Source organism: Atractosteus spatula, chromosome 6 (assembly GCF_055471065.1).
Source record: "Atractosteus spatula isolate fAtrSpa1 chromosome 6, fAtrSpa1.hap1, whole genome shotgun sequence".
NCBI classification, from domain to species: Eukaryota; Metazoa; Chordata; class Actinopteri; order Semionotiformes; family Lepisosteidae; genus Atractosteus; species Atractosteus spatula.
Window position 1 is genome coordinate 44,146,292 of NC_142711.1, and position 26,329 is coordinate 44,172,620.

A 26,329-nucleotide genomic window follows, 5' to 3' on the forward strand; every position below is an offset into this window, starting at 1 on the left:
AATTTGGATGCGCTGTGATTTTCCCCATATGAGAAGCTTGGCAGTAGATTTACAGGGTATAAAATCTCCAACAGAAGAGAACATACAGTGAAGCGAGCACCGTTTATCATAAACTAAAGCAGGAGATTATGATAAACCTTGGAAAGCAACCACATGCAAAACACCACACGCAAGTAACCTAGAACAGTCGTTTATACTTTAGAGAGAGAACACCCAGAAAGTCCATCAGAAAATGGAGAAGAAAATCTTGAGGCTCTTAGGTAAGGCAGTCTAAGATTTAACATGAGAACTGCTGTTTTTTTCCTATCCATGTTTTCATCATGCGTTGAACCTTTACTACAGATTCAGACTAACCACGATTACCTTCTCTATCACTCAATGGTATACATGAAACGTGCACGTATGTGCATATTGATGCTGTAAACAAAACTTGGTCTAAGCAGATGGTTTGTTATGCAAACAGTTGATTAAGAAGATGATTCAGGGTTTAAAGCCTGTTGTTCCAAAACTATCAGCCGTGTTCTCAGAGTGATGTCAGCAACGCTGCCGAAAGCTTCTGATGTGTGATCAGAGAGAACAAAGAGGCCCCAGGGCCCTCTTCTTCACACCCAAGATTAATCACACTCTGAAAGGAAGTTGATAGACAGCACATACATTTCAGTAAGAGCCCAATTTGCACTGTTAACGAATTACAAACTTGGATGAGGAAAAGCCCTCCACAGCAAAATTTTAGGAGAAGACATATATATATATAGATTTAAGATAATTTATAATAAAACATAATTACAGCCAAAGGCACACAATATTTTTCCTTCCAATACATCTACAAACCAAAAATGGCCAGAAATTATGTTTCACTTCATGCATACATCACCTTTACATCCAGTGTTAGGAACATAACCCAACATAAGGACATATTATGGCCGTAGTTACAAACATGACAGTTAACTTACTTTTAATCTTACAGGTATTAGCATGGGGTGTGAATACTTACAAGTCTTTGATTATGTTCTTATATATATATAAGTAGAGTACATGAAGCAAAGTTCGAAACAGTAGTTATATTTTTTTGTTTGTGTTCATTTCCAAAAACATTTTTGTGAACAGTCCCCAATTTAATCTGCCATGACTGCAAACAGCAGTTGGGTACATGAAACAAAACTGTCATTTTCAAATTGTGTAGCACAATTTCAAAACCTTGAACCATTTTCCTTGGCATTTAGTTCAGAAATAAATTAGTGTTTCAAAACTCAGCTTTATTGAAGCCTGTAGCCTACAACAGATTGCAATGACAATAGGAACTGACCGACTTGTCAATAAAAGCAGACGTGATTGGTGGCAGGCAGAGAGCGATTTGTTCAAAACAACAGTGTTTCTTCAGTGACCCTCTATAACACACTCAGGCAATTGAAGGAGTTGGTGGATATTTCTTAACTTTCAGTGCAGCTCTTTCGAGGAGAATCAGCAGTACAATGATTCACTCCCCACAGATACCTTTCATTATCCTGGCAACACAACTGCTAACGGCCGCTGTCTTGACAAAAGATACTGTCTTTGGGTTTCTTCCAAGACGTTACTTTGATGCTCTGCACGCAAACACCAGGACAATTTAAAGACACCGATTAACCCTGGCAGCACGTCTGGGGAAGAAGTAACAGTCACTGTACTACTATGCTGCTCAAAAAAAATCACTTGAAATCTATTCACAAAAATTAACAGAAGGGATAAAGTGCAAAACTACAGTCTCTAATATTACTAGTGTTAAAATAATGCTTACAATAACTTCAAAATCTCTCCAATTAAAATACTTTATTATGGCATTCTTTGACTGAAGTTTACTGTGCCCACTAAGTGCTGTGCCACTCTGTTCAATTACATCATTGTATAACAGTCATTACTTCGTAAAATATATACTGTATGTATAATACAGTAAATGCCTTTTGAAACCTCTCAACATGAAAGACATATTATGAGTACTTTGCAACCTACATTATTTATTCTGTACTTGAAAACTGAGATTTTAAATACTTAAAAAAAACATCTGCAAAATGCATTTAAATGCTTTTAATACTTTGGCAGGTTGACAGCTTTAATATCTCCCAATTATTTTGTTCATACATGTAAGCATATGGGATAACTATTGGACAATTTATGAATGATGACAGACTCTGCTAGTAGTATTTCTGACTTATCAAAAAATACAAATCTTATGATTTGCCAATGCTTTATTTCAAAAAGCAATGATAGAAATCTGGAAAATTAGATAAAAAAGTATCTAATAATCTAGTATGTCATATCTAATAATATATATTAATAATATATATTAATAATATATTGAAAACATGAATGTATACTGAATTCATCAAATGCCTTTGCAGAAAAGTTCTAGTACACACTGGACATTAAATTAACTTATATGCTATAAAACATCTCTAAACGTTTGGGGCGTTTAATATGTGAGATGTCTCTGAGTAAAACAGTCATATACTGTAATGTGATGCTGCTAAATTCATTTAGTTCTCCGAGGCCTGAACAATTTAAGCAACATATTTACAAGTTCAATATAATATATGCAATCAGTAAAGTTTTATTATCTGTAATTGTTCAATATTTAACTGAAATTAACAATTTAATATTGAAGCTAATATTTTCTCTCTTTTTATTAAATGTAGGATGATTTTTCCCATGGTTTTTTTTTTAAGCTTTATTGGCTTCTACAATACAATTTGTGGGACAAAGTTATTGACAACTGCCATTAATCATCAAAGAAACAGATCACTTAGATTAATATCTCAAGGCAGCTAATAAAGTGATCTTTGCTGGCAAGAGCTCAAGTCTGGAACCACAACCATTGACACATCCTGTAAGAAGCTAGTGTACAAGAACTTGTGTGCAAAAGAAAAAACTACCTAGAGCTGTTCTTCCCTCAGAAAGAGAAACAATTCAGTAAAGTAGACCTAAATCAATTTCCTTTAATTATTCTGAAAGAATAAAAGTTCCGTGACCATTAAAGCCATGCAGACGAACTGAGGCATGAGCCACTTCAAAGCGAGTTAAAATTAGAACAAAACTCAACAAATGAGCAGACCTCCACAGAGTCTACAATGAAGTGTTCTACAATGCAGATGATTTAAACTTTCTTCCCCACTGAAGGCACGTTGATCCGAATCTCAACTAGCCTTGGGCCTACAGTCTGACAATCTGAGCATACTCGACGCATTACAACAAAAAACATTTGAAAGCTGAAAATGGTGGCAAAGATTTCCACTCCGACAGAATAGCCACTGCTCTGTGCTTCACTGACATGCGTGGGATCCTCCTGGCGCAGGTGCAGAACATGCAGTTCCAGACCCGTGAGCTCTGAGCAGCATCAGGACAGCTCTGTCACTTGACAAACTGAGCTCCTAACCACAGCTCTCACCGGTTGCCTGTCTGTGTACAGACTCCAGCATATAGGGTCGGGCCTTGTCTGCCTACTGCTGATGCTTAGAAATATAGATTTACTAATAATAAAGACATTTTATCAATTTTTTTTATTATATTCACTGACTAGGAGGAGACTGGTAAATAAGAGGACAGCTTTTCTCCCTCAGAGCTGGTAATACAGAAGTCAGACCCCGGATACAGGTGAGCAGCAGTGACGGAGAGGCTCTGGTGCGGGCAGGTGTATGGGACCGAGCGCGCGAGCGAAGTGGGAGACTCGGGAGGGGCTCGTGCTTACCTGCCAGGTGCCCGTGCGAGCCGCTGGGCTTGATAGAGGCCAGGCTGTGGATGATGGCGCTGTGGCTGGGGCTCGTGCTGGGGCTGCCGAAGGGCCGTGGACTCCCCGGGTAGCTGTCCTGGGACTTCGGACTGCGGCCCCCCAGGCACCGCACTTCGCTGTCCGTCCCGTTCACCATTTCTATAAACTGCCGCACCCTGCGAGAGACCGAGAGGTGAAAGGGCTGCTTCGGGAGCACCAGCCTCCGTGCCTCATATTACCCAACAGAATGAGGATGCCGTCAACGTCTGTATCTCTACAGGGAGAAAAGGCTGGATGGGAGATCAGCTGCTGGTGCATAACCAGGAGAGCATGGACAATAATTACACTTGTGCGCTGCAGTCTTAGCTGAAAGATCCCTCACCAAAAAAGATTTTTTAAGAGATGTTACTGACAGAATTTGTAGCCAACTTATAATTTGATGTCTGGTATTACATAATATCCTCCGTTTCAAGTATACTTCAAGTATAGCAACCTGCTCCTCAAGGGCCACTGGATCTTGTGGTTTTTATTCCACTACAACCTTAATTGGACGTAAAAATCAAGGCATGCTTTTTTCATTTTGCTAATGAAAACCTACAAATCCTAAAGAAAATCTGGCCTTTGAGGTCTTTAATTGTACATCTCTCGTAGGGCCCTTCTATTGTTAAAGCGGAGATACACGTCCACGTTTAGAAACCAGGTTGTTCCCCAAGTTGTACTTCAATTATGGTAATCGCCAGCTATCTGCTCTTCATAAGGATCAAGAAAGTGATCAATGTCTCTCAACAAGTGATAAATACATCAGAAGAGCTTTTTTGTAGTTGACATAAACCACCGCTTCACTTGACAGCATTAACGGGAGCTTATACTAAATCACTGCTTCATTTATCAGTGACAGCTTTTTCTCATTTCCCTGTGGGATGCTGCCTTCCGATGGCAGGCAGACACACCATGGAACTGATAAGGATACAGTAAATGCATTAATAAATAACAACCCATATTTCTAAAAGCGGCAATATCTGGTCATTGTCTAATTCATTGACCAATGTATCTGGATGTGAAAATCTATGTAAATGACAATGTATTGAAATGTCACAGAAGGGGCTGTACCAGCAGCCCAGAAGCAGGTTATGTCCATGGTTTGAATGACACAAATTTATAATGAAGTAGTCATTTACAGACCACATATAACAGTTCAGAAATAAACCACAGTACAGTACATGATGACTTTCACTCTTGGCTGTGAAGATACTGTATAAAAACTTACATCTTACAACCTTGAAGATGCATATTCTTCTGCATTAGCAGAAGCAGAAAAGCTTATAATTCCACAAGAGCCAAAACTCAAGCTGTAGTAATAATAGCAACTCTGTTTTTCAGACAGGTATTTCTATTTCACAAGAATATTAAAAAAAGGATATTTAAGACCAATAAACAATATTAGAAAGCACTCTATAAAACATAATTAGTAAAAATAAGAAATAACGTTAATTAAGAATCTAAACTATCACCATTTACTTAAATGTGGACAGTTTGCTTCATATACTTGCAACCTGTGTTGTGTCTCTGATGGTATGATTTGAAAGTGGTTTAAAATTTTAGAGGATTTAGCACAGCAACACTATCCTTGGTGACTAGAAAAGTTTTAATCTAAGCAGTTATTTACAAATCTATGTGCTGTCATTGGAAGTCAGAGAACTTACTTTAACATGAATAAGAGGTTGGGATTTCTTTCTAGTAAACTTGGGTAAAGCTGTTGTGTTGTATCGATCGCTTCCCCCATTCTTCCTGCTAAAACCAACTTCTGAATTTCTGAAAGACAAAAAACAGACAATGAACAAGAACGGTAGAAATAAATAACTTCAGCATATAATAACAGGATGTGATTTACTTTAACCATTAAGGACTTTGTAGCCTGACATGGGGCTATTAAGGCTGATAAATAGCTGAGTACATCCTGAAATTAAATTCAACAAAATGACCAACCTTGCTTCAAAGCAACAAATATCTCCATGATTTTGCTCAAACAAAAAAAGGACATTCTCAGACATCTTTAGGTTAACATTTTTGTCAAAGATGCAATGATTATAACGTTTTTAATGCAGGAATGTCTTCTGAAACAGAAGAATGATAAGAGGATTTAACAGCTGAAACTTTAATGCGCCTTAATTGAAAAAAACTCAGATCTGTTGGACTGTACTCTACTTTTATTACATGTTTTATTCAAGATCTGACATTGTTGTTGAAGGTCAGATGTGTACACCAACTTCCTTTAATTCGAAATGAAAGTTCGCTTTTCCTGAAAAATGTTTTCACATCATACATTCACGTTCGTTGACTTCGACCACAGAAAACAGAAGACAGTAACACTGTTACTGTTGGAGCCTGATGTAGAGTTCAGTTGTGTCTTTGGAATGGGACATCAGAAGCAAAGCAGACACCGACGCTGTTCCACAGCGTGAGCATCAGTGAAATCGCCGTCTCTTAGCAACAGTTTTTGTTTGTGCAAAACACAGCTCTCTAACCAGGGGTGACGCCAGCAGCTACTTTTGGTCCAGTGTGCCTTCTGGCTTCTGCTCCGCCCACACACTCGTCATCCTAACTGCTCTAATTACTTAATTAACACATCTCTAAATTCCATACTGCCCATGGCAGAAGGCCTTCTAACAATTTCAAATGGTCATTATAGCTCAAGGAACAAACTGTGAGATTCAGTGACATGTGATACAGAAAGCCCAGCTGAGTGTGCCATGCCTGCTTTAATTAAATTTTTTTATCTGAAGTAACATATAAGGTAATGGAAAAAAACAGAAACACCTAGATAAAGGAGGGACACCAAGTATACTGAAAAGTGTGGTCATGCCATCCCAGCATGCTTAGGGTCAAGTATAGAAGCTAACATGGCTGTTTAGGAGACCTCAGTGAATTTGAACAGAGGGGTGACTGCTGGGGCACGTTTGGCAGGAACTTCATTGATCAAGACTGCTCAACTTGCTGACGGTTCATGAGGTCTGAGGTGATGTCAACTCTGAGGGAAGGAAGACATCATCAGCAAAGGGAAACGGAAGCTAGAACAGCATACTCTGAAATTGTGACCTCCATGCATTAATTAAAAGTGCAAAACACTTTAAAATTAATTTAAAATCAAATTAAACACAGGTCAAAACACGACACGCTGCAGCTGCAGCTCAAGTGACTGCAAATTTCAAGATGAGGTATGAGCAGCTAGTTTCATCACAAATGGTCCACTGTGAGCTCCACAGAGCCAGAAGTAATAATCAGGCGTGTGGTCTCCCAATGTTTTCATGAACATAACACTGATATTATTCAGATGTCGAAGCCTTCTCAGCCATCAATATAGCATTTATTGGATATTTTAAGAATGATGCCATAGACCATATTTTCCATCTCCATCAAACAGGTGTGATCGCCCAACACCATATTAATTTACCATAAGCAGAAATGTTTCTAAAAAGTTTTGTTTCAATGTTTTAACTGCTATGAACCTCTCTCCTGTTTGCTTTTTATTTGGAATTAGCAATTAAAAACTGGTAAAATCCAATTACCAATTGTTTTCTTTTTGTACCCCTCAATCCAAAATCTGGAATTGCTAAGCACTGGTCAATGCCTCAACAGCCCTAGTACTGGGACGAGAAGGCTGTGCACAGCATATACTTTCTTTTATAACATGCACATCAGAGCCCTTTCAGTCCACTCAGTCCAGGCAGCGGCTGGGAGTAGCAGAGTTCAGAGAATCCTAGTCACAACACATTAATGACACAACTGGACTATGGTGCTCAACCTACACTCCAAACGAATCTTTAAAAGATTCAGTCTTTAGTTTTTCCTGACAGAGTGGCAGAGTTTTCCATGGGAAACTCTGTTGTTCCCCTTATTTTGTGTGACTTCCTGGTTTGTCAAAGAATGTTTCCTACTGTACCTTATCTAACTGGCCTATCCACACTTACTTCTGAAAAGACTCCTTGAGAATGAGTTACAATAGCACATATGTACAGCTGTATCAATTATACAGACTAAAAACCTGCAAAACAAACAGTAAAAAATGAGCCGATAAGCAGACCGAATGTAAAATTTATGCCAATGTATTTTTTTTTGGTATTACTACTACTGACTTGATAATAATGCAAGGGACCCTCCAACAAAAACTAAAACACAACTGTCCTAGACACATCAGCCTTGCCATATACAGCACATGCTACTACATGAAATTCTAAGACCCTCTAGCAGTACTAAAGACTGATCAGCACTACTAAATTAAATCAGCATGACACATAAACCATACCATTCCATGTCACGTCTTGGGTATGCCAGCAGGGATTGGCTCAGATAATTATAGAAAGACAAAAAAAACAGCCTTTAGTTGTTCTGTAAATGAACACGCATCCAAGCCAACTTACTTTGTCTGTTTTTGATGGAGGCTAGCTCCTCGTGTACTGCCTGGTCTGTGGATTTGGCAAAGGCTTCAGCCGTAGCACAGTAACCATGGTGAACTAGGTAAGACGCGACCATTCTGGAAGAGGAGGGAAAACAGATATGTACCTCTTGCTCATCATAAATCTCATATATCCTCAACAAGTAAGCAGAACCGGCTTTAAATGATTTAAATGACTGAAGTCAGTCATGGCAGTCTGTAAAATGAGTTTCTGCAGGACACGTAGACGTACTAGCAAACAATGCAATTAAGCATGCACAGAAAAAATAGGAAGTACCCATTTAGAGTGAGGGTATCTGGTTCTCCACAGCCCTCAGACCTTGCTCTCTCCATTTAACAAAGGTGCCCAGGTGTTTCAAACTTACTTCTGAATCATTGTCTGCCACTCGCCCTCCCGCTCCCCAACGGGAAATCTGTCAATCTGGGTCTGGAGCTTCGTTCGCCACTCACGCATATAGTCTTCAATGTCAAAGACAAATGGGTGCTGACCAAAATTTGCATCCACTACCTCCCCAGGTGTCTGAAGACCCACTGTGGGGTATAAATTGGGCTGTGAAAGAAGAGTGAGGATTTAACAGGTGACTCAAATGGTCTGGGACTCAGTTGAGAATTTTCACTTCACCCCTTCCCTTTCTTTGTAAAACTACCACATGACAAAACTGATTTCTGTGTTCATAATCGTTCTAAATCTGTACTTTTTCGGGTTTACAGCTCAGAGACGGCTTAACAAAAGTTTCCTGAGCAATCTTCCAGTGACATAATCATTCTGTGATGTTCCTTGTTAAATGCACATTATGATTAACTCAACACCAATGCAAAAAACAAGGCATTCTTGAGTGTAAAATCCAAGACCACGAAACAAGAAGTATTCAGAATATTTTATGGACATTGGTGAAACAACATTTTACAGTGCATCTATTCGTCCAAAAAAGTAAATGGTAAAGTGATTCAGATGTAACAACCTACTTCAGAGCTGAAAGTCTTCAGAAATGCTGGCAAGAAAACTTATTTTAATTGGGAAAAAAACATCAGTTTGTCAGGAAAAAAAAACCACTGAAATTTCTGTTTTTTAAAAAACACTTAAAAGCCTGTGTTCCAGCTGTTCAGAATATATACATTGACTCACAATATCACAATGTGTTGAGGCACACTAAAAATCAATTTGCTCTTTGAAGATAAAGAGCACAACGTTTCTGCATGTTGCAAGAGTCTCCAAACAAAACTATCTGCAATGGTTTCAGATTTAGGCCTGAGACAAATCACACTTCACAACAACTCCCCCCCCCACATCACCCCCTAAAGTACATTTTCTACCCAATACTCAACTACGGTTTTCAACTGAACAGGAACAGGAAGCCACTAAGCAACCAAGAGGCCACCACTAATTGTAGGGAAATTCTTGACTGACAGGTGGGTCAAAGTTTTGATTTTAATCCTGGACTGTTCTTTAACCCACAGACAGATAGTCAAACTACTGCCTCAGCAGGAGACTCTGCCGAAACCTGTGATTTGGGCAAAGAATCTCAAAATGGAACAAAACAAAATCAATTTTAAAAAAAAAGAGAAGAAAAGACATGGCAGTAGTATTCTTTAGTTATTTCAAGGATATTGTGCATGTCTAACACCATGAGCTAACTGTTCACTTCTACTGCAAGACTGATCTTGAGCCAGTCCTCTCTACATATTAAATTTGATGTTATATTAGACATCCCCTACACTGTTATATCAAAGAGAAATTTCAAATTTAATCTTGTTTACTTATCATTTTTTGGAATGAACATGAGAAAACAAATCTCACTTGGTAACACACTAGGTATTTACTAGCTTATAATACTGCCAAAAGCAGTATTCACTTGACAATGACAATGATGACACTGATGAGAGAGGGTGTACTTACAGGAAATCTTTGCTGGGTTCAGCTTTAGCAGCTCAAGTATTGTCTTTCTAGTTTTTAATTAAAAACTGTCCAGCTGAAGGACTTCATAATGCAAAGCAATATGTCTTAGTATTCAAGGGCATTGTAACATACAACCATACATCTATTTCAGTGTTACACTTACCGGTAAATCTGTAAAAGCAATACCTGCAAGACAAGAAAAACAGAAATGTAGCACTCAGAAGTGAAATCTCTTAAGAGAGTTGACAAATACTACTGCTTTTGAGAGTATTTAGCAACTGCTACAAATTTATTTTGCTGATGCTTGTACCCAAAGCGGCTTATTTTTGCACCCTTTTAAACAGCTGTATATTTCACGTGCTTCCTTCTTGCTAAACCTAGTGTAGCTTTAGTCCTGTGCTTTGTGTCATTGTGCTGGTGAAACGTTTCTTCCCAGTTTTAGATCTCTAGCGGGTTTTCCTCTTAGTATTTGCTTGTACTTTGATTCATCTACTTCCTCTCAAACTTGACAAGTTTCCCAGTTCCTCCAGCTGGGAAGCAGCCTCATAATGTAAGCCTGCCACTGCCATGCTCGACAGTGGGGATGGCATTCACTGGATGCTCCACCAGACATAATTCTGAATTTAGACCAAAAGGTTCCAATTTTGTCTCTGACCACAAAACCTTTTGCCACATGTTTACAGCATCAGCTTAATGCTTTGGTGGGTGTTTTTCAGAAACAACTTCCTTTTAGTCATTCAGCCACACAGTGCAGCTTTGTGGAGTGACTGAGTTATGGTTGACTCATGGACATTTTCTCCCATCTCAGCCACTGACTCTGTAGCTTTTTCACAGTCACCACTGGCCCCATGGTGACAGCCCTACCTAGTCTTCTCGTTTCCTGTTAACTCAGTTCGGAGGGACAGCTTGACATAAGCAGTGTCGCTTTTCACTTCTTGATGATCAGCTTCACTGTGCTCAAAGGAATAGCCAGTGTCTTTGGTTTTTTGCATACCGTTTTCCAGACTTGTGCCTTTCTAAACCTTTAACCCTGAGTTACTCTGAAAGCTCCTTGGTCTTCATGGACCTCATCCTTGTTTGAAATTCACAAGTTTACTGGGGCACCCAATACAGAGACAGGTGCATTATGTGAATCACTATATATGGGCCATGCAACTAATTGCGTGACGTGTCAAAGTAATTCTGTGCACTAATTTATGTTTGCCATATCATTAGGGGTGGATACTTATACAATCAACATATTTTAGCTTTCGATTTTTCTTTGCAGTTTTTGCCGACATATAATGGCTTTTACTCATAACAGGTTTCAACTGGAGCATTCGAGTTTTGATTAAAAACATTCACTTACAAAAAACGTGTATGCGAAAACAGAACATCATCAGAAGAGTGAATACATTTGTAAGACACCGTACCCAAACATTTCCCACTTTTTTTGCACTGGAATGTTTTTGTCCACGGAGATGAAGAAGGCATTACTGAGACTCTAAATACTGTCTTAAATACAAGAATATGTTAACAGCCTTACTAAACTCCTCAGTCCAAATGGCTATCTAACAGGTGTATTCACCGTCAACTGTTAAAAATAAAACAGGGCACTTCCAATGTTCGAATAAACCTGCTGGCATATTTGTATTCTTTGTGCCATAACACTATTCCTCCACAAGTACAGTACAAAAGGGTGGTGTGCTTGTGTGTTACAGCTCCACCCAAGCCTGCCTTTATGAATTTTCTCACCTAGACTGTGACCATTCTTTGTGTAGAAGCAGGTGTTGTTGATCAAGTTCACACAGCAGCCGATGACATCGCCAGTTGTAAACGTTGGGCCATAGGGCTGCCCAGTGCCTGACGAACAGAAGGAATGGCCATCGTCTCCATGGTAACCATAGGAGTGTTTGTCCCAGCCTAAAGAAGGATAACATCAAAAAGATGAAATTCCAGATGGCCACCACATACAAAAACCACAGGAATGGCAAAAGTCTGAAATATCGTTGTAGTGTATCACAAATACCTTTATTGTACTAGTACAGTACTGTAAATTTAAGCAAAAACTCTTAAGGTACGTCTCTTGGCACCAGCGCCTTTACAACCATACATATTTTTGTCACAAACAAGATGTTAAAAAATAAAAATTACAGTTGTTTTTTTAATTAATTAAGCGGTCATTTTCATATCACCAAATCAACAAGTCACAGGTCATACATAACAGCATTTAAACCTGAAAGAGAGAGCGGGAGGGCTTATAAAACCACCTCGCTTTAAAAACAATTAAATCTATTAACTTCTGATTTTAAAGAAATAGTAACTAAATTTTTTTGCCTCTTCAGAGATATTTTGTTTTACTCCAGTGGTTTGTTTGTCCTTGGAGAATCGCATTCAAAACCTAAAACACCAAAGACAACACATCATGCCCATTCGAAGAAATGGCATTAATAAGAAGAAATATAAATGAAACGGTGAACAAGAAGGCTGCTTATATATTTAAAGCGATACGCTACATTTCCCAGTACAGGGATGGAATGTTTTTGTGTATTTCAGATGACAGACGAGACCAAAGAGCCTTGGGCTTCATACCCAGTTTTGCTTCCCCCTTCCCTGTTGACAGCATCAGGATTGTTTTTTGCCTTTCCTCACAGTTTAGTTTTTACAATTGATTGATAACATCTGCACCGTAGCACTGTGCCTCCTCACACTCCTGCATGTCGGAGACAGAGACGCAAAGCTCCACAGCAACTCAGCCGTTAAGCACGAACAAACCAGTCGCTGCTCTTCACTCTGAATACTGATGTTAACCACAGCACGCTGGTAACAGGGGAACTGTCCATAAATAGCTGGTGTATACACAACTCAGTCCTCTGTTGTTTACATTATGAGGCGATGACAATTTTGGATTTATAACTACTAAACAAATATATTTTACAAAATATTTTCAAAACATGCATAAACACTCTGCCATAGCGCGTTTTACTTCTTGGTTGTCAGTGCACTGAAAGCACAGAAAAGTTTCATGCATTTTCTACTGTTGTCTACAGAACTCTCACAGGATATATAGTAAGTGTCTATTGCATCCTGTGACCTCTCTCGAACACCTAATAAAAGAGATGGTTTATCTCAAAGGGAGTTTAACAAGTTTAATAAACAATAAAATATTTTGCCCTAATCCCAAGGAACAAAAATGAAACCCACCTTTAAAATCTTGCTCATGCCTGGAAATAAAAACAGTTTAAGGAAAAAATAAAGAAAAGGTTACCTGGGAGTCTATTCATATTGACACCTTGAGCAGAAAGACCAATTCCCATGTACCTGAGAAAATAAATACATCCACATTCAGCTTTTCAATATTATTTTTTGTTGGACAGCACACATAAAATAGCTGTAGCTATTAAACAGGCAAACAGATTATTTCTAGGGGATGAAGCTATCTATCATGTTTCACCGACGTATAGAAAAAATACCTGGCTAGCTATGCAGAACCTGAAGACTGCTGTTGACTATACTGGCACCACAGCCACACCATTTATCCTATCAAGAGTCAGTAGCTAGATTAAAATAGTGCAATTTCAGAGGTACACTGGGGTATGATATATCTGTGCTAAACATGGAAAAAGGAATGCAGCACTATAGAGAATTGTTTCCAATTTTCACTTTTCTACAAGCAAAGAATCATTTTCTGCTAGTTTCTGAACTTCAACTTGTCTTAAACCTGATTCACGCACATGTTAATAACACCACATTTGGAGGTCCTGCATTTTTATGGAGTTTTTGTTAGAACTGATGTTAGAACCGATTCACGTTTTTTCACACAAATAAACTTACTTCTGGGATGTCAAACCGAGGAAAAACGAATTTATGATCTCACCAAGACAGTGATATTCTTTGAAAAACAAAATGCATTGAAATGGGGAGCTCCCATTCTGAGCTTGTTCAACAAAATGCTTAATTTTTCAGTTTCATTTTGCAGTTTCATTTTGATGTTGATGGGATGTCCTCTGTTATGTATTGCAAGTACAGAATGTTTAGGTGAAGGCATTTTTACATCCAGTTCTTTGTCACTTTTTTAATTTAAATTTTATACATTTCTTGAGGCAATCTAACATAACATCACTTTATTAGCCCTATACAATTTCTTGCATTAGGAATTCGGCTTTTCGCATACCCCAGCTTCCTATCCATGAGAGACACAGACACACAGATAGGGAGAGAGCCTGGGGTCAGAGCGCAGGGTCAACCATTGTACAGCGCCCCTGGAGCAGCTGGGGTTAAGGGCCTTGCTCAGGAGCCCAACGGAGTAGGATTCCTCTGCCAGCTGTGGGATTTGAACCGGTAACCTTCCAGCCACAGGTGCAGATCCTTAGCCACAGAGCCACCACTCCGCCCCGAATCCACATCTGGGAGGTTACCGGTTCCCTTATTGCCATAAGTGAAACATGCAATAGTGTTGTATGATTCCTTGGATTGCTGATGACACCATTATTTTTTATTTTTTCCTTTGATCAAACATAGAGAACCAGTATACATTCAGGGTTAACGTGCATTTCATATTCTAAAGACGCTAGAGCTGCAGAAGTCTAAAGAACAACCCGAGATGTGTCTTGTCTTCTCAATCATGGCAATGTGAGAGGAAGAAAACAATTTACTTCTCTTCCATCTAATTCTTCTCTTACTGGCCAGTTAAAGAACAATATCAACCCACTGACTACCTAGAAAAAATAACGTTTTAATTCTGTTGCCAACCTTTCTTCAAGATCGCACGAAAACAGCAGTTCTGATCACAGACTGGGAAAGTGTGAATTTGGGCTATGACAAACTGCAACAAATCTCAAAAAGGGGGATCCTTGAGACTGACTGAATTTCCCCTGTCAACGACAGCCACTCCCCAAAACGTCCAAGAGATTTCTCAGCTGCTAAAATTAAGGTCAAATGATCCTTAAAATTACATGGCCAACGACTATCTTTTCAATGACTCGAGAATCCAAGCTGTGAACGGCTTAATAATCTAATTTTATATCAGCTATAACACAAAACATCACAAAATATCTATGGACAAAAAGTTTTAAAAAGAGAGATTTTACATGTTTATCCTGGAAGGCTAAAAGTACGCCGTCAAAAACCCGATTAGCAATATATCACAGGACCCACAAATCTGTATGTCTCACCCGTCTCGTCCTTTACTGACTATCTTGACTTCGAAATAGTACACTCCACAGGCAGCAGGGATGGGGTGGGTTGCGCGTACAGAGGCAGCATCTTTAGGCGTCTTCCCATGACCTGCAGGAGAAACGAAACTCCGGTTCAGTCTCTGAACAAAATGGCCAAGAGGAACATGTCCAAGGCCGTAGAGAGTCTTTAAAATTAACATTCAGCAACGGAACACGACGGGATACGTTTTTTTTTCAATTCAATTTCACACTGATTTCAAGGACTTGGAATGGCAGTAGAATTGCAGCCTCGCAGCACAGAGGCAAGGGTTCGATTCCTGGGGTGCTATCTACATGGAGTTTGCATGTTCTTCCCCATTCCTTCAGATGCTCTGGCTTCCTCCCACAGATCAAAGACATGCTGGTATGTTACCTGACTTCTGTAAAATTGGCCCTGGTGTGAGTGTCAGTGTTTGTGCCTGTGTGCCCTGCCTTGTGCCCGTTGCTTGCCAGGTATGACTCCAGCTGTCCCGTGACCCCGTATTGAATAAAGTGGTTAAAAAATGGATAGATGGATACAAGGCTGTATACACAAAGGTTTACCCATGCACAAGAGAGATTACCATGCTGTGGTGCGACGATGGAGAAAATATAAACTCTCAAAACTAAGCCTGACGCTGGGTCAGAATTGCTTAATGCTATATAAAGGATGGGCTCATAAGTAGGCAGGATGGCCAGTCACCTTCCAATACATTTTCTTCAGAGGTCATTCAAATTGTTATTCTTAGTCATACAAAATACCATTAGAAAGCCACATGAATTAGAAAAAGAAAAGCACAGAAAATAACTGTGTGATAAATACATAGGCTTTGTCAGCCAAGAAAAAAACCTTCTTAAAAAGTACTGTGCTTTAAAGACTTGAGCTATAGTACAATATCAGAGAGCAGTTTTCTAATGTCATCACAGGGCACAGGAGTGCTAAAAACACACAGTGATAAATAGTTAAGACGTTATCACAGCAAACACCCTTCGTGATTTATGCATAAAGTGATTTCTCTGTCCTCCAACAGTTTGCAATTTAAAAATACCCCCATTTCACATGAAAACATTTCATAGTTTTATAACAATACTGAAAAGGCTGAATCAAGTCATTCTGGAATAGTATAAGCCTAACACAGTTTACATTGGTAGATTATAGCAAACTTCTGTCTCAACTGTATATTCTTTAGAGAGAGGGCGCACACCACACTGAAATAAAAACATTCTCATTAATCCTTCTTCAACAAAGTTCATTGAAACTAATCCCAGGCCAGGGATCAAGGTCATTATACCTACTTAATTTTAAAAACTGTACAGAAACTAAAAATCCCCCGTCTTGCTACTGTGGCCATTGTGATCAAGCTAAACAGATGATCAACTCCCCAAGCCAATTTTAGAAAACAAAAAAAGGATCCTATAAGTGCCTGTACCAAGCTCAACTGTTAAACAAAGGCAAAAGGGGATTAAACCTGTGGGTAATAAAACTGAGTTCATTTCTATACACGCGTAACGACTGTCTTCCGCCGAAAGAAATATATGATTAATGGCAATGCTGCTGGATTTTCTGTTAGAACGCTGCGTTAAAAAAATAGCCCTATCCTTTATCCAGAAGTAACGAATGAATAAACAAATAAAGAAGTGAGGAAGGAAGGCAGACTGCAGGTCTGTGCCAGTAAACATTTTTTTTTAATCTTTTCCCCTTGCAGGAGAAGAACTCTTCTCTGACTGCAAAAAAACAACAAAAACCCAAAAAAAAGCCTGGACGACAGAGTTCTAAAAAAAAAAAAATCGATCTCATCTCTGTAACACTTTCTCCTGATATTAAAGCCTCTGAATCATTCCTTTTGTTGCTTGCCTTGCATCTGGTGCATGGAAAACCCAGCGTCTGCTCAATGTGCAGGGGGCTGGTTGTTGCATATTCTCTAGTTTCAGTCAATAGCATTTTATGCATGTGGCTAAAATGCGAACAAAGACATTATATACCCTAAAGGTCTCTCCAAATGCACATGTCTTTCCATCAAAAGAAGTATTATATCCACCCAGTGACTCAAAAAGCGCTGCGTTTAGAACAAAGCCCTCTGAGCAGGAAACGCACTTGCATAATGACCTAAGGTGCAGTTTATGGATTTTTATTACCCCTGTCTCTTTCTGCAGTTCCTGCAAGAATCTGAATGACGCGTGAGGGTATTGATTCCCCGTCGCCACTGGAACACAGAGTTCCTCTTGCCAGTAACAGATGTGGCAAGCAGAACACTTGAGCGGAAGGCGACTTGTTAGAGCTGGGAGATGTCATAGCTTCTGTCTGTGATCAAAAGGCTTTGGTGCACTTTCACCACAGGCCACCGCTAAAAAGAGGAGGGCTGGGAAGCCAGCGCCAGCGACAAAGGACTGTTCTTCCAAGTTCGGTGTTTTTTCGTGTCATCTGCTTCTCGTGGGACTTTAAAACAGAGGACTGCTCGACCTGCTTTGATGTGGAACGCAAGGAGCTGCAGGCAGCCAAAAGGAAGTACAGCTATAAAATGGGAAACGCCGAGCTTGATTAGGCTACTTGGGGAAAAGGAGCCGTTTACGTCATCACATCATTTACATCTGCTAAACAATGTGGGCAAGCAAAAAAAAAAAGGCAAGCAGAACGTTTACGTCAAGGGATGTTGTTTTAAAAGTGCACAACGCACTAGTGAGATAGAATGCTGTGTATAATTCTGCTCACCACGCTGTAGAAAAAGACACTGCTGCTTATGGAATCTGTCCAGAGAGTTGCGACGAGATATGTGCCCAGGTTTAAAGGACACGTTCTGCACCTATGGGCTGTTGATCCACTTAAACATGGTGTCGGAAAGGGGCGACGTGCTGCATGTTGCTTCTCATCTGTATGTCTTTGTCTGTTTCGTGTTGTGGGCTTTTTGTATCATCTGTCTTTTCAGCAATAAATTAGGACCGACAACTGCATGTGGACATTGGATCAAGAATATTTTTATAAGCATCTCATCGCACTTGTGCATATGACAAGAAACTGAACTGAACCTATTCAGTCTTGAGCAGAGAAGACCAAGATGGGACCCGATCCATGCATTTCAAAGCCTCAAAGGCATTGACAAATGCCGTTTGTCAGCGGAAACTGTAGGAAGCATCAGTGAACCACGTAGAAGAGGACACAAGCTGAAACTAAGGGGAAGTGCATTTAAAACAGAGCCATTCAAGAAGCAGGTCGAAAGCTGCCACGGCTCGGTTTGGATGAGGTCCTCGACTCATTTTCACGGCTACCAAACGAACTCGAAGGACCAAAATACCATGTAGAGACTCTCCTGAATAAATTGAATTCCCTCTCCACTTCGTACACATCCTTCCCCTCACCCCCCCCCCACCCACTTTCGCTATTCCAAGTAAAAACTTGGTTTGGCTTTTGGAAAATGCTAACTCGGGGAAGGAGTGACCCCGCCAAATTCCACTGCCACCCCTCCAGCCTAAATATGTCCTCAAAAGGAACGATTACATCAAGGTTCCTTGTAATATCTAGTCAGTTGGTTTTTGTTTAAATTAAAAAAAAAAGGATTCAGATACTGTTCACGTGCTTACCAGCTCAGTCAGTGTAGCTCACTCAGAAGTTAAGCTTCCACTTATCTGTACTAATGTCTGCACACAGCACGCAATGTAAGCTTTACTGAAGGAAACTGAATAACTAAAGCATAACCCATTATGCAATGCTATATACACGTTAACCCTTTGTTAACCAAGTTACTTCCTTTACTACAGAGGCCGATGCACTCCAGATGAAGATCTGCAGATGCAGATGTGCAGACCACAAATTGGCAAAGCTGTTAAAAATGGGAGGAGTACTGGTTTATTTGAAAGTACTGTATTAATATTGTACTCATGTAAATTTATATTACAGTACGGTAATAATAACAACGGTGATGTCAATGACAGCTGGGAAACGCACACTGTGTAAGACTGTATTAGAGCTCCCACTCCCATTAATTTCATCTTACATAAGGTTGTGCGGAACGTAAACCATGCAGGACCCTGCAGTGCCAAAAGGTTCACATCGGCTAGATCAGATGGGGTTCACTGGTCAGAGCCGCACACCAAGCAGGAAACAGCCTGACCAGCTTAACACCACCAAACCCTAGCATCTCATCTTTGGAAATGGCAATCATAACCCCACAAGGTAAACCTACAGTATAAACCGAATGGGTGCTTACTCTAATTTTATATCAACTTCCACTTCAACTTTCATTATATAGACAGCAATGTCAAAAAAAGAAGATGAAAACCCTAGTTGAAAAACTCTTGACAGTTCACCAAGAAAAAAGGGAGAAATGACAGTTTTGTGTAGTAACATGTCACTATTCCTGAAAAACAAACTGTAAACATCAACAGCAGAAATTTTAAGTGACCCTACAATAAATTAGAATTAATCTTTCACATAATGATACACTTCAGAACATTATCTGATTCAACTGTTCTCTGTTATACTAATAATAAATATACTAATAGAGTGTTGTAAAAATTGCATCTTATAAGGAGAAACTGCACATTTTCTGACCACAAAATCCTCTTTACAAATGCTACGTAATATCAAGAGGAACAGAACATCCTCTGGTGATACAGTCTGTTTTATTGAACACCGTCTACTAATTTACACATTTAATAAGAAGCTGCTTACATAACAACAGCTTAGGTGAGGAAGGTTCTTATTTATCTCTGCATGTGCTCCAACATAACTACACAAAGCAATCTGAAAATATGTAGTGCTATATTAAAAGGGCCATCTGACGGTTTCATATTTCGCTCAAGAGACATGGCGGGGTATTTTAACTACATAAACTGGGACTAAAAGAAGGGAGAGACTGCAAATATAGGGTACAGGGTATTTGCTTTAAAAAAACCTGTTGTGGGAAATGGGGCTAAGATAGACTTCTCAGAGATACACGATCAGCCAGAGGTCAAAGGATTGAGATTACACAAGTATGCACACGCGGAAGTGAAACAAGCCTATTTCAGCCCTTGAAACTGCTCAGTGAAACACGGTTATGGCTTGAACATCACACAAATCCTTTACAGCACCTCCAGCCACACACACCCAAGGTAACCGAGACAACTCGGTACAAACCTGCTCATGATGGGGCTGAAAGATGTCTCATTCCAATCAGGATATGTCATCAGAAGGAGTGATTACAGATTCTACCTAGGGACTGTGTTAAAGTGCCTGATTAAATCACAGGCTCCGTGACAATTAGATGAATACAAATAGCTCCAGAGCGCATCTAATAGGTTGCTGAATTATCTGAAGAGAAGGTCCTTCATAGCAGACTAATCTGACTTCAGATCACAGGCAAGCAGTGAGGAAGAGATGGGAAATTGGCATTAAACCCATTACAGGATGAAATGGCAAAGATTATTTTTTAGAAAGCTGGGTTGTTCTGAATTCACAAGGTACTTTCCCTAATGAAGTGAAACACTAATAAATGGGGCTTAAATACAAGTGGTATCAGTGATCACTTAGCGATTGATCTCGGAAGACTGGACATTGCACAGAACAGAGACATGCCACAGGACTTTTGGTTACAAATAACATTTTTGTGAAATTCCAGTTTATTGTGGGAATAGAAACTGCAAAGATAAAAAGTATGATGCCATACATAAGAGTTTTAATTTCCTCATCAGGACAATTAAACAAATTTTAAAATAACTTCATAAAGTTATTTTAGAAGAAAAATGTAATAACCAGGAGGCAGCAAGTTAATCTTTTCTGTTCACTAAATTCTTTTCTGATCTCAATATAGCACATACTGTAGCTTAATAACCCTTTGTACATTAAATTGTCCATTTCTGGGATCGCAGCACACATAAATATCCAGGTTAAAGTCAATACTGTAAAAACATTTGCACACCTGAACAAATCTTTAAAAAAGGCGGCTGGAAGATTATTTCCACAAAGAATGAAATAAGAATCACTCCTGCCTGCTGTGTTTTTAGAAATGGTACTGCATTAGTCAAATCAGCTGTAGAAGTAACGCTGTACTTAAAATCTGCATCACGAACCAAAAGGTTTGAAATTTTATTTATAATCACAGATTCCAAAACAAAGTGAGATCAGAAGTTTTTTTCTAAGACTTCAACCTAAGGAATCAAATAGGAGAACTTGAAACAAGACCTGTTTCATCCTCAAACTCTGACCTGGCCAACTGCACCTTTTAGGTGGCATGAAGAATTTCCCGTTGACCTTGGAAGTTAATGGGCTGAGAACACCACAGTATTTATTCTCCTGTGTTCCAACGTATTTGTATTCACACTACAATGGAACAGGTTAAGGCTTCTTCCATGCTGAAAGGAAACGAAAAACAGGCACAACGTTTCGGTTGTGTTGCCTTCTTCAGTCTTCACACTACAATTCCAAGTTGTTCTCTGTCAAAACATCAAACGGACTTGTTTTGGTTCAAATATTTTAATCCGGAAGACACAACGGCCTTAGCTTTAAGGGTTTTTTTTCCCATCCATCCATTTCCTAAACACTTCGTCCAATTCAGGGTCGCTGGGGAGCTGGAGCCTATCTCAGCAAACAACGTGCGCAAGACGGAATACACCCTGGACAGGACCCCAGTCCTTCACAGAATCTTTTCATTATGAATAGAAAACAATACCGAAGAGACTTCATGAAAGGTTATAATGTCGGGCTCTCTGTGGTATGTCTTCAAAAAACTTTTTCTGTGGGCCAAACCACAACAGACAGGCAACTGATCTATCGGTGATACAACTCTACGGCAGACTTGTGATCTGGATCGTCAAACCAGTTACTCTTCTCCCAAATGATTCCAGAGGAGCAATATACTTTGACATCATGGTACAGTTTCTGTCACACAACATTCTAAATAAGGTCTTACTATAGAATTCATTTAAATACTATGCATTTACCCATAGACCAACAGCAAACAATCTGTTGTCCTTTTTTGTTGCTTCCCCACATTGTCTAGATTAATCATTTATGAAACAATTTGTAAATCATGTTCCATGTGGCTACCCTCTGTAGAGTTGTATAATTTAACTTTATTTTACAACACCACATAAAAATCAAACTAACACAAGTAATTTAAAAAAAATCAATGGGAGTATCGAACATCTATCGCGTACAGAATACAGAGTTTTTGGACCTCATAGTTATAAAGGCTTTCTTAAGTAAGCCAACAGTAAAATATGAAAATGCCTAATGCCTAATCCTCACAGCAGCCCATGCAGACATCACATGGCTATGAGACTTCTATCATTAGCACAGCACAGTAGTGTCTTGTTGCTACATCATTTAAAAAAAAAATCACAGAACACATTACGGTAAGCATTATACACTGCTGCAGGCACCACACGGGAATGCATACATTTTGCATTTTTTTCTTTTAGTGGATAGATTTTGTGCAAGTAGATTTGGACAGTATGATGCCCAGAGCAATGGAATTTCAGTATTGCAAACAGAGTGCATCAGGATGTGCTGGCTCTACTGCTGGCTTTGCGCAGGGATAGTCTTTGGGCAGAATGCAAATGATAGAACCGTCTAGGTACAGCAGCTGCAAGCACATAAATGCACATCACACCGGTATATAAATGCCAACATGTGCTCATTAACTTTGAGATCTGTTTTTTTTCATTGCTTCTGTGACCCACTGCTGCAATCCGGAAAACAGGACAGAGAAAGATCCATCTTGTGTTGCAGGGCTTCAGAATCCTTGTACCCACGTACACCAAAGAACATTCATCTTAAGATAAAGATCTTTGCATCCCCCAGCAAGAGAAAAAGAGGAAATAAAAACAAATAAGCAGAATGAATCCTAGGTTTATTTACCTACATGGAGACATTTATGGATACACAGATCTGTATATATATACAGATAGTGAACAAAAAATAGAACCATCAATGTCAAGTCACTTAATAGGGTGTGGGGCCCTCATATTCGCCCAGTCTTGGCATAGAGCCTACCAGCATCTGGAATTCTGCAGGAGGGATGCAGCACCATTTGTCCACCAGAAAGTCAATCAACCCACTTGACAGAGGTCTCAGGTGTTGTTGTCTCAGGCGACGTTTTCAGAATATCCCCCAAACACCTGATCAGGTTGAGATCTATTGACTGAGAAGGCCATGACACATTGATAACATCAGTATCATGTTCATCAAACCCCTGGGTGACATATGCTCTGTGGACAAGCGCCCACGTCATCCTGGGAGACGCACTTGGCAAGCAATATGAGATGGAGATGATCTTTCAGTACCACAAAGTAGCAGATAGCAATAACTCTACCTACTAAAAGAACAAATGCACCCACACCATGCCAGAAAACTGTGCCCCACAACATTACAGAACCACTAGAACTCTTCACTGTTGGAAGCAAACCCTCCGGGCTGTAGAAGTCTTTAGGTCTGTGCCACAAGAACACGGTAAAAGGTCAATTCCCCTGGCCCGATCACATTTCTCCACTGGTCTGTAGTCCACTGCCTGTGCTCTTTACAGCACTGAATAGGAAAACATGTAAGCTCAGGTGTGATGAGTGATCTCTGCGCTGGTGTCCTGCTCTGTGGAGTTTTTGGCAGACTGGTTTTGATTAAAACTAGCTGCTTGTGTCCCATGTAAAAAAGTTGCAACTTATCTAACCCCAACGTTTAAAATTAATGCACAGATAACACAATCCTGGAATATATGCTTCTGCCCACTGTTGGCTCTCTTCTGATATTGTCTTTCTCTTGGATTTCCATCAAGACATCACATTACATCACCAGGTGGATGCTGCACATTGGTGGTGGTGGAGGGGAGTCCCCATTACCTGTAACGCGCTTTGAGTGGAGTGTCCAGAAAAGCGCTATATAAGTGTAAGCAATTATTATTATTATTACACAACCTTGCACACGAGACATTACAAGTTAAGCCATCTCGATGATTGCCCCCAACGTCCACCCAGGAGCACCTCTTTCAAGGTCACTGAAGTCTCCTATGCAGCCATGTCAGCCATTATAGGCAACTAAGCCTGTCCATCATTTTTATACATGACCCTAAGCATGCTGGGATGTTATTTACTTCATTAACAAATGTGCCATACCCATGTGAAAGCCCTTGCTTCCAATATACTTGGTGTACCTCATTTACCCAGGTGTTTTCATTTTGTTTGTCCAATAACCTGTATACACTCTACATACTGTACCAACCCATTCTGTCAACAATCTTTCTGGGCTCCATAGCTTTCCAAACGTCTGCAGCCTTATTGTGTTGAAGTTTGTAGAGAGGATCACTGGTCCTATGTCTTTATGGAGCTGTACCAAAGTGCTTCATCAATAACCAGGTGTTCTGACAAATATAGTGTTCTTTGCTATATTTCATAATAATTAGGCAGTTAAATTCAACTGCAAGGCTTCAGGTAACAAACTAGGACTGTAACACAGTGTACTTGTTTAAACATTCTAGAAATGTACAACTTATATGGAACAGTAGTGCATAGGCCAACTGCCACCGCTTAACATAAGCTTTCAGGATTCATACCATGTTCCAGAAGCAGAGATTTGTAAAAATAAGCAGAGATGAAGTAAAGCTAGATGTAGATGATTGAAGCAAAACAAATCATTATTTGCCAGTCACCATTTTGTTGAGGTGTATAGTCGCTTTTATCATCCTTTAACTTATATATCATTAAATAATGAAACATTTTCATAAAATGTAAAAAAAACACTAAAACTCTTTTTAATTGTATAGAAATACCACTGATCACTGATAACCACTGATTACCACTGAATTAAGAACAATATATTAACTCATTCTACTTATTTCTTGCTGCAGATTATATTTATTAACTTTAAGGAGCGCATACGTGACAATGTTAACCGCAAAAGCGTTCGAAAGTTACTACGCTTTTTAGAGCTTCCCTTCTTTCTTTCTGGCCACCCGCGTGTTCTTCCTGTATTCTGAAAAGGGTTCGAGTTGGCAACTGCGACAATGCAGTGGCTGCAGAGAAAGAACTACACCTAAAGGTTAATTCATAAGTACAAACTGAAGAGAAAGAGGGAAATGCACAACAATCCAACTGTGGATGATTCACTCCTCTTCTTTTTACTTTTCAATATGGAATTAACCTGCAGTTAATGTTTTGGATTGTCTGATTCTTTAAGCTCATTGTTGCTTCACAGCTCTAGGGCCCTGGGTTCAACTCCATGGATGCCATCAGTGTAGAGTTCACATGGGTTACCTCTGGGAGCTCAGGTTTCCTCCCGTAGTCCAAGGACATACTGGTGGGAGCATGGGCGTTTCTGTCTGTATGTGCCCTCCAATGAAACAGCATCCCATCCGGGATGTATCCTGCCTCGCGGCCAGTCGCTTGCCAGGATAGGCCAGGGTTTGAATTTCGGCGCGGGATGGAGGCGGGTATGCCGCACAATTTGAGCTATTCCCTCAAATCCACCATTTATACACGATTATCATACCACCAAAGCCTGCCTTTGACAACGTGAAAAGCAGATACGTGGGTTGCTTGATGAGGAAGAGGAAAAAAAAACAATCATCCTTCCCCTAAGTTATGTTCTTGTACCTTTAATGGAGAGGAGGCTAGCAATGAAAGACAGATTGCCAAGCTAGGTCTGTATTTACAATGAACTTAGGAAGCTCATGTCGTGTATGAATTATTTCGATACATTTGTTTCCTTAGTCTACTATTATTGCCCCCCAAAGCTGCTGAAATCCCCCCCCCCCCCCCCAACCATGAGCTTCATGTAAAGGGGGAATTCCCCCTAATTTTCAAAAATGAATTTCAAGCCCTGATAGGCCCCAGCTGCCTGCATTGGATAAAGTGGTTTGAAAATGGAAGGACTCCTTCAGATACTGTACTTTAAAACCAACACAGCACTCAAATTTTAAAAGCAGTGCATTCTGAGCACTATAGTCCAGCCATCACCAGACTATGTCATTAGCCAAGTGTTACATAGAAACGCCTCCTGTGTACTGTTGGGAATTAGAGGGCTGGAGCTGAGCAGGACACCCATAGCTTGAGGTGCCATAGCAAATTCTAAGGCTTGCCAGTACAGAGTGTGTTGTCAG

General features: G+C 39.8%; 1 protein-coding gene across 1 annotated transcript in view; it reads right to left on the bottom strand.

Moving 5' to 3' along the window:
- Positions 1-26,329, bottom strand: part of ranbp9 (RAN binding protein 9) — a 39,606-nt gene that overhangs the window by 9,868 nt on the left and 3,409 nt on the right. The window contains exons 2-9 of the mRNA XM_088918433.1: positions 15,246-15,357; positions 13,340-13,392; positions 11,827-11,994; positions 10,256-10,278; positions 8,561-8,745; positions 8,161-8,273; positions 5,446-5,554; positions 3,722-3,918 (exon numbers count right to left, since the gene is read on the bottom strand). Coding sequence (XP_088774559.1) covers positions 3,722-3,918; positions 5,446-5,554; positions 8,161-8,273; positions 8,561-8,745; positions 10,256-10,278; positions 11,827-11,994; positions 13,340-13,392; positions 15,246-15,357 — 960 coding nt within the window. The remainder of the gene's footprint in view (positions 1-3,721; positions 3,919-5,445; positions 5,555-8,160; positions 8,274-8,560; positions 8,746-10,255; positions 10,279-11,826; positions 11,995-13,339; positions 13,393-15,245; positions 15,358-26,329) is intronic.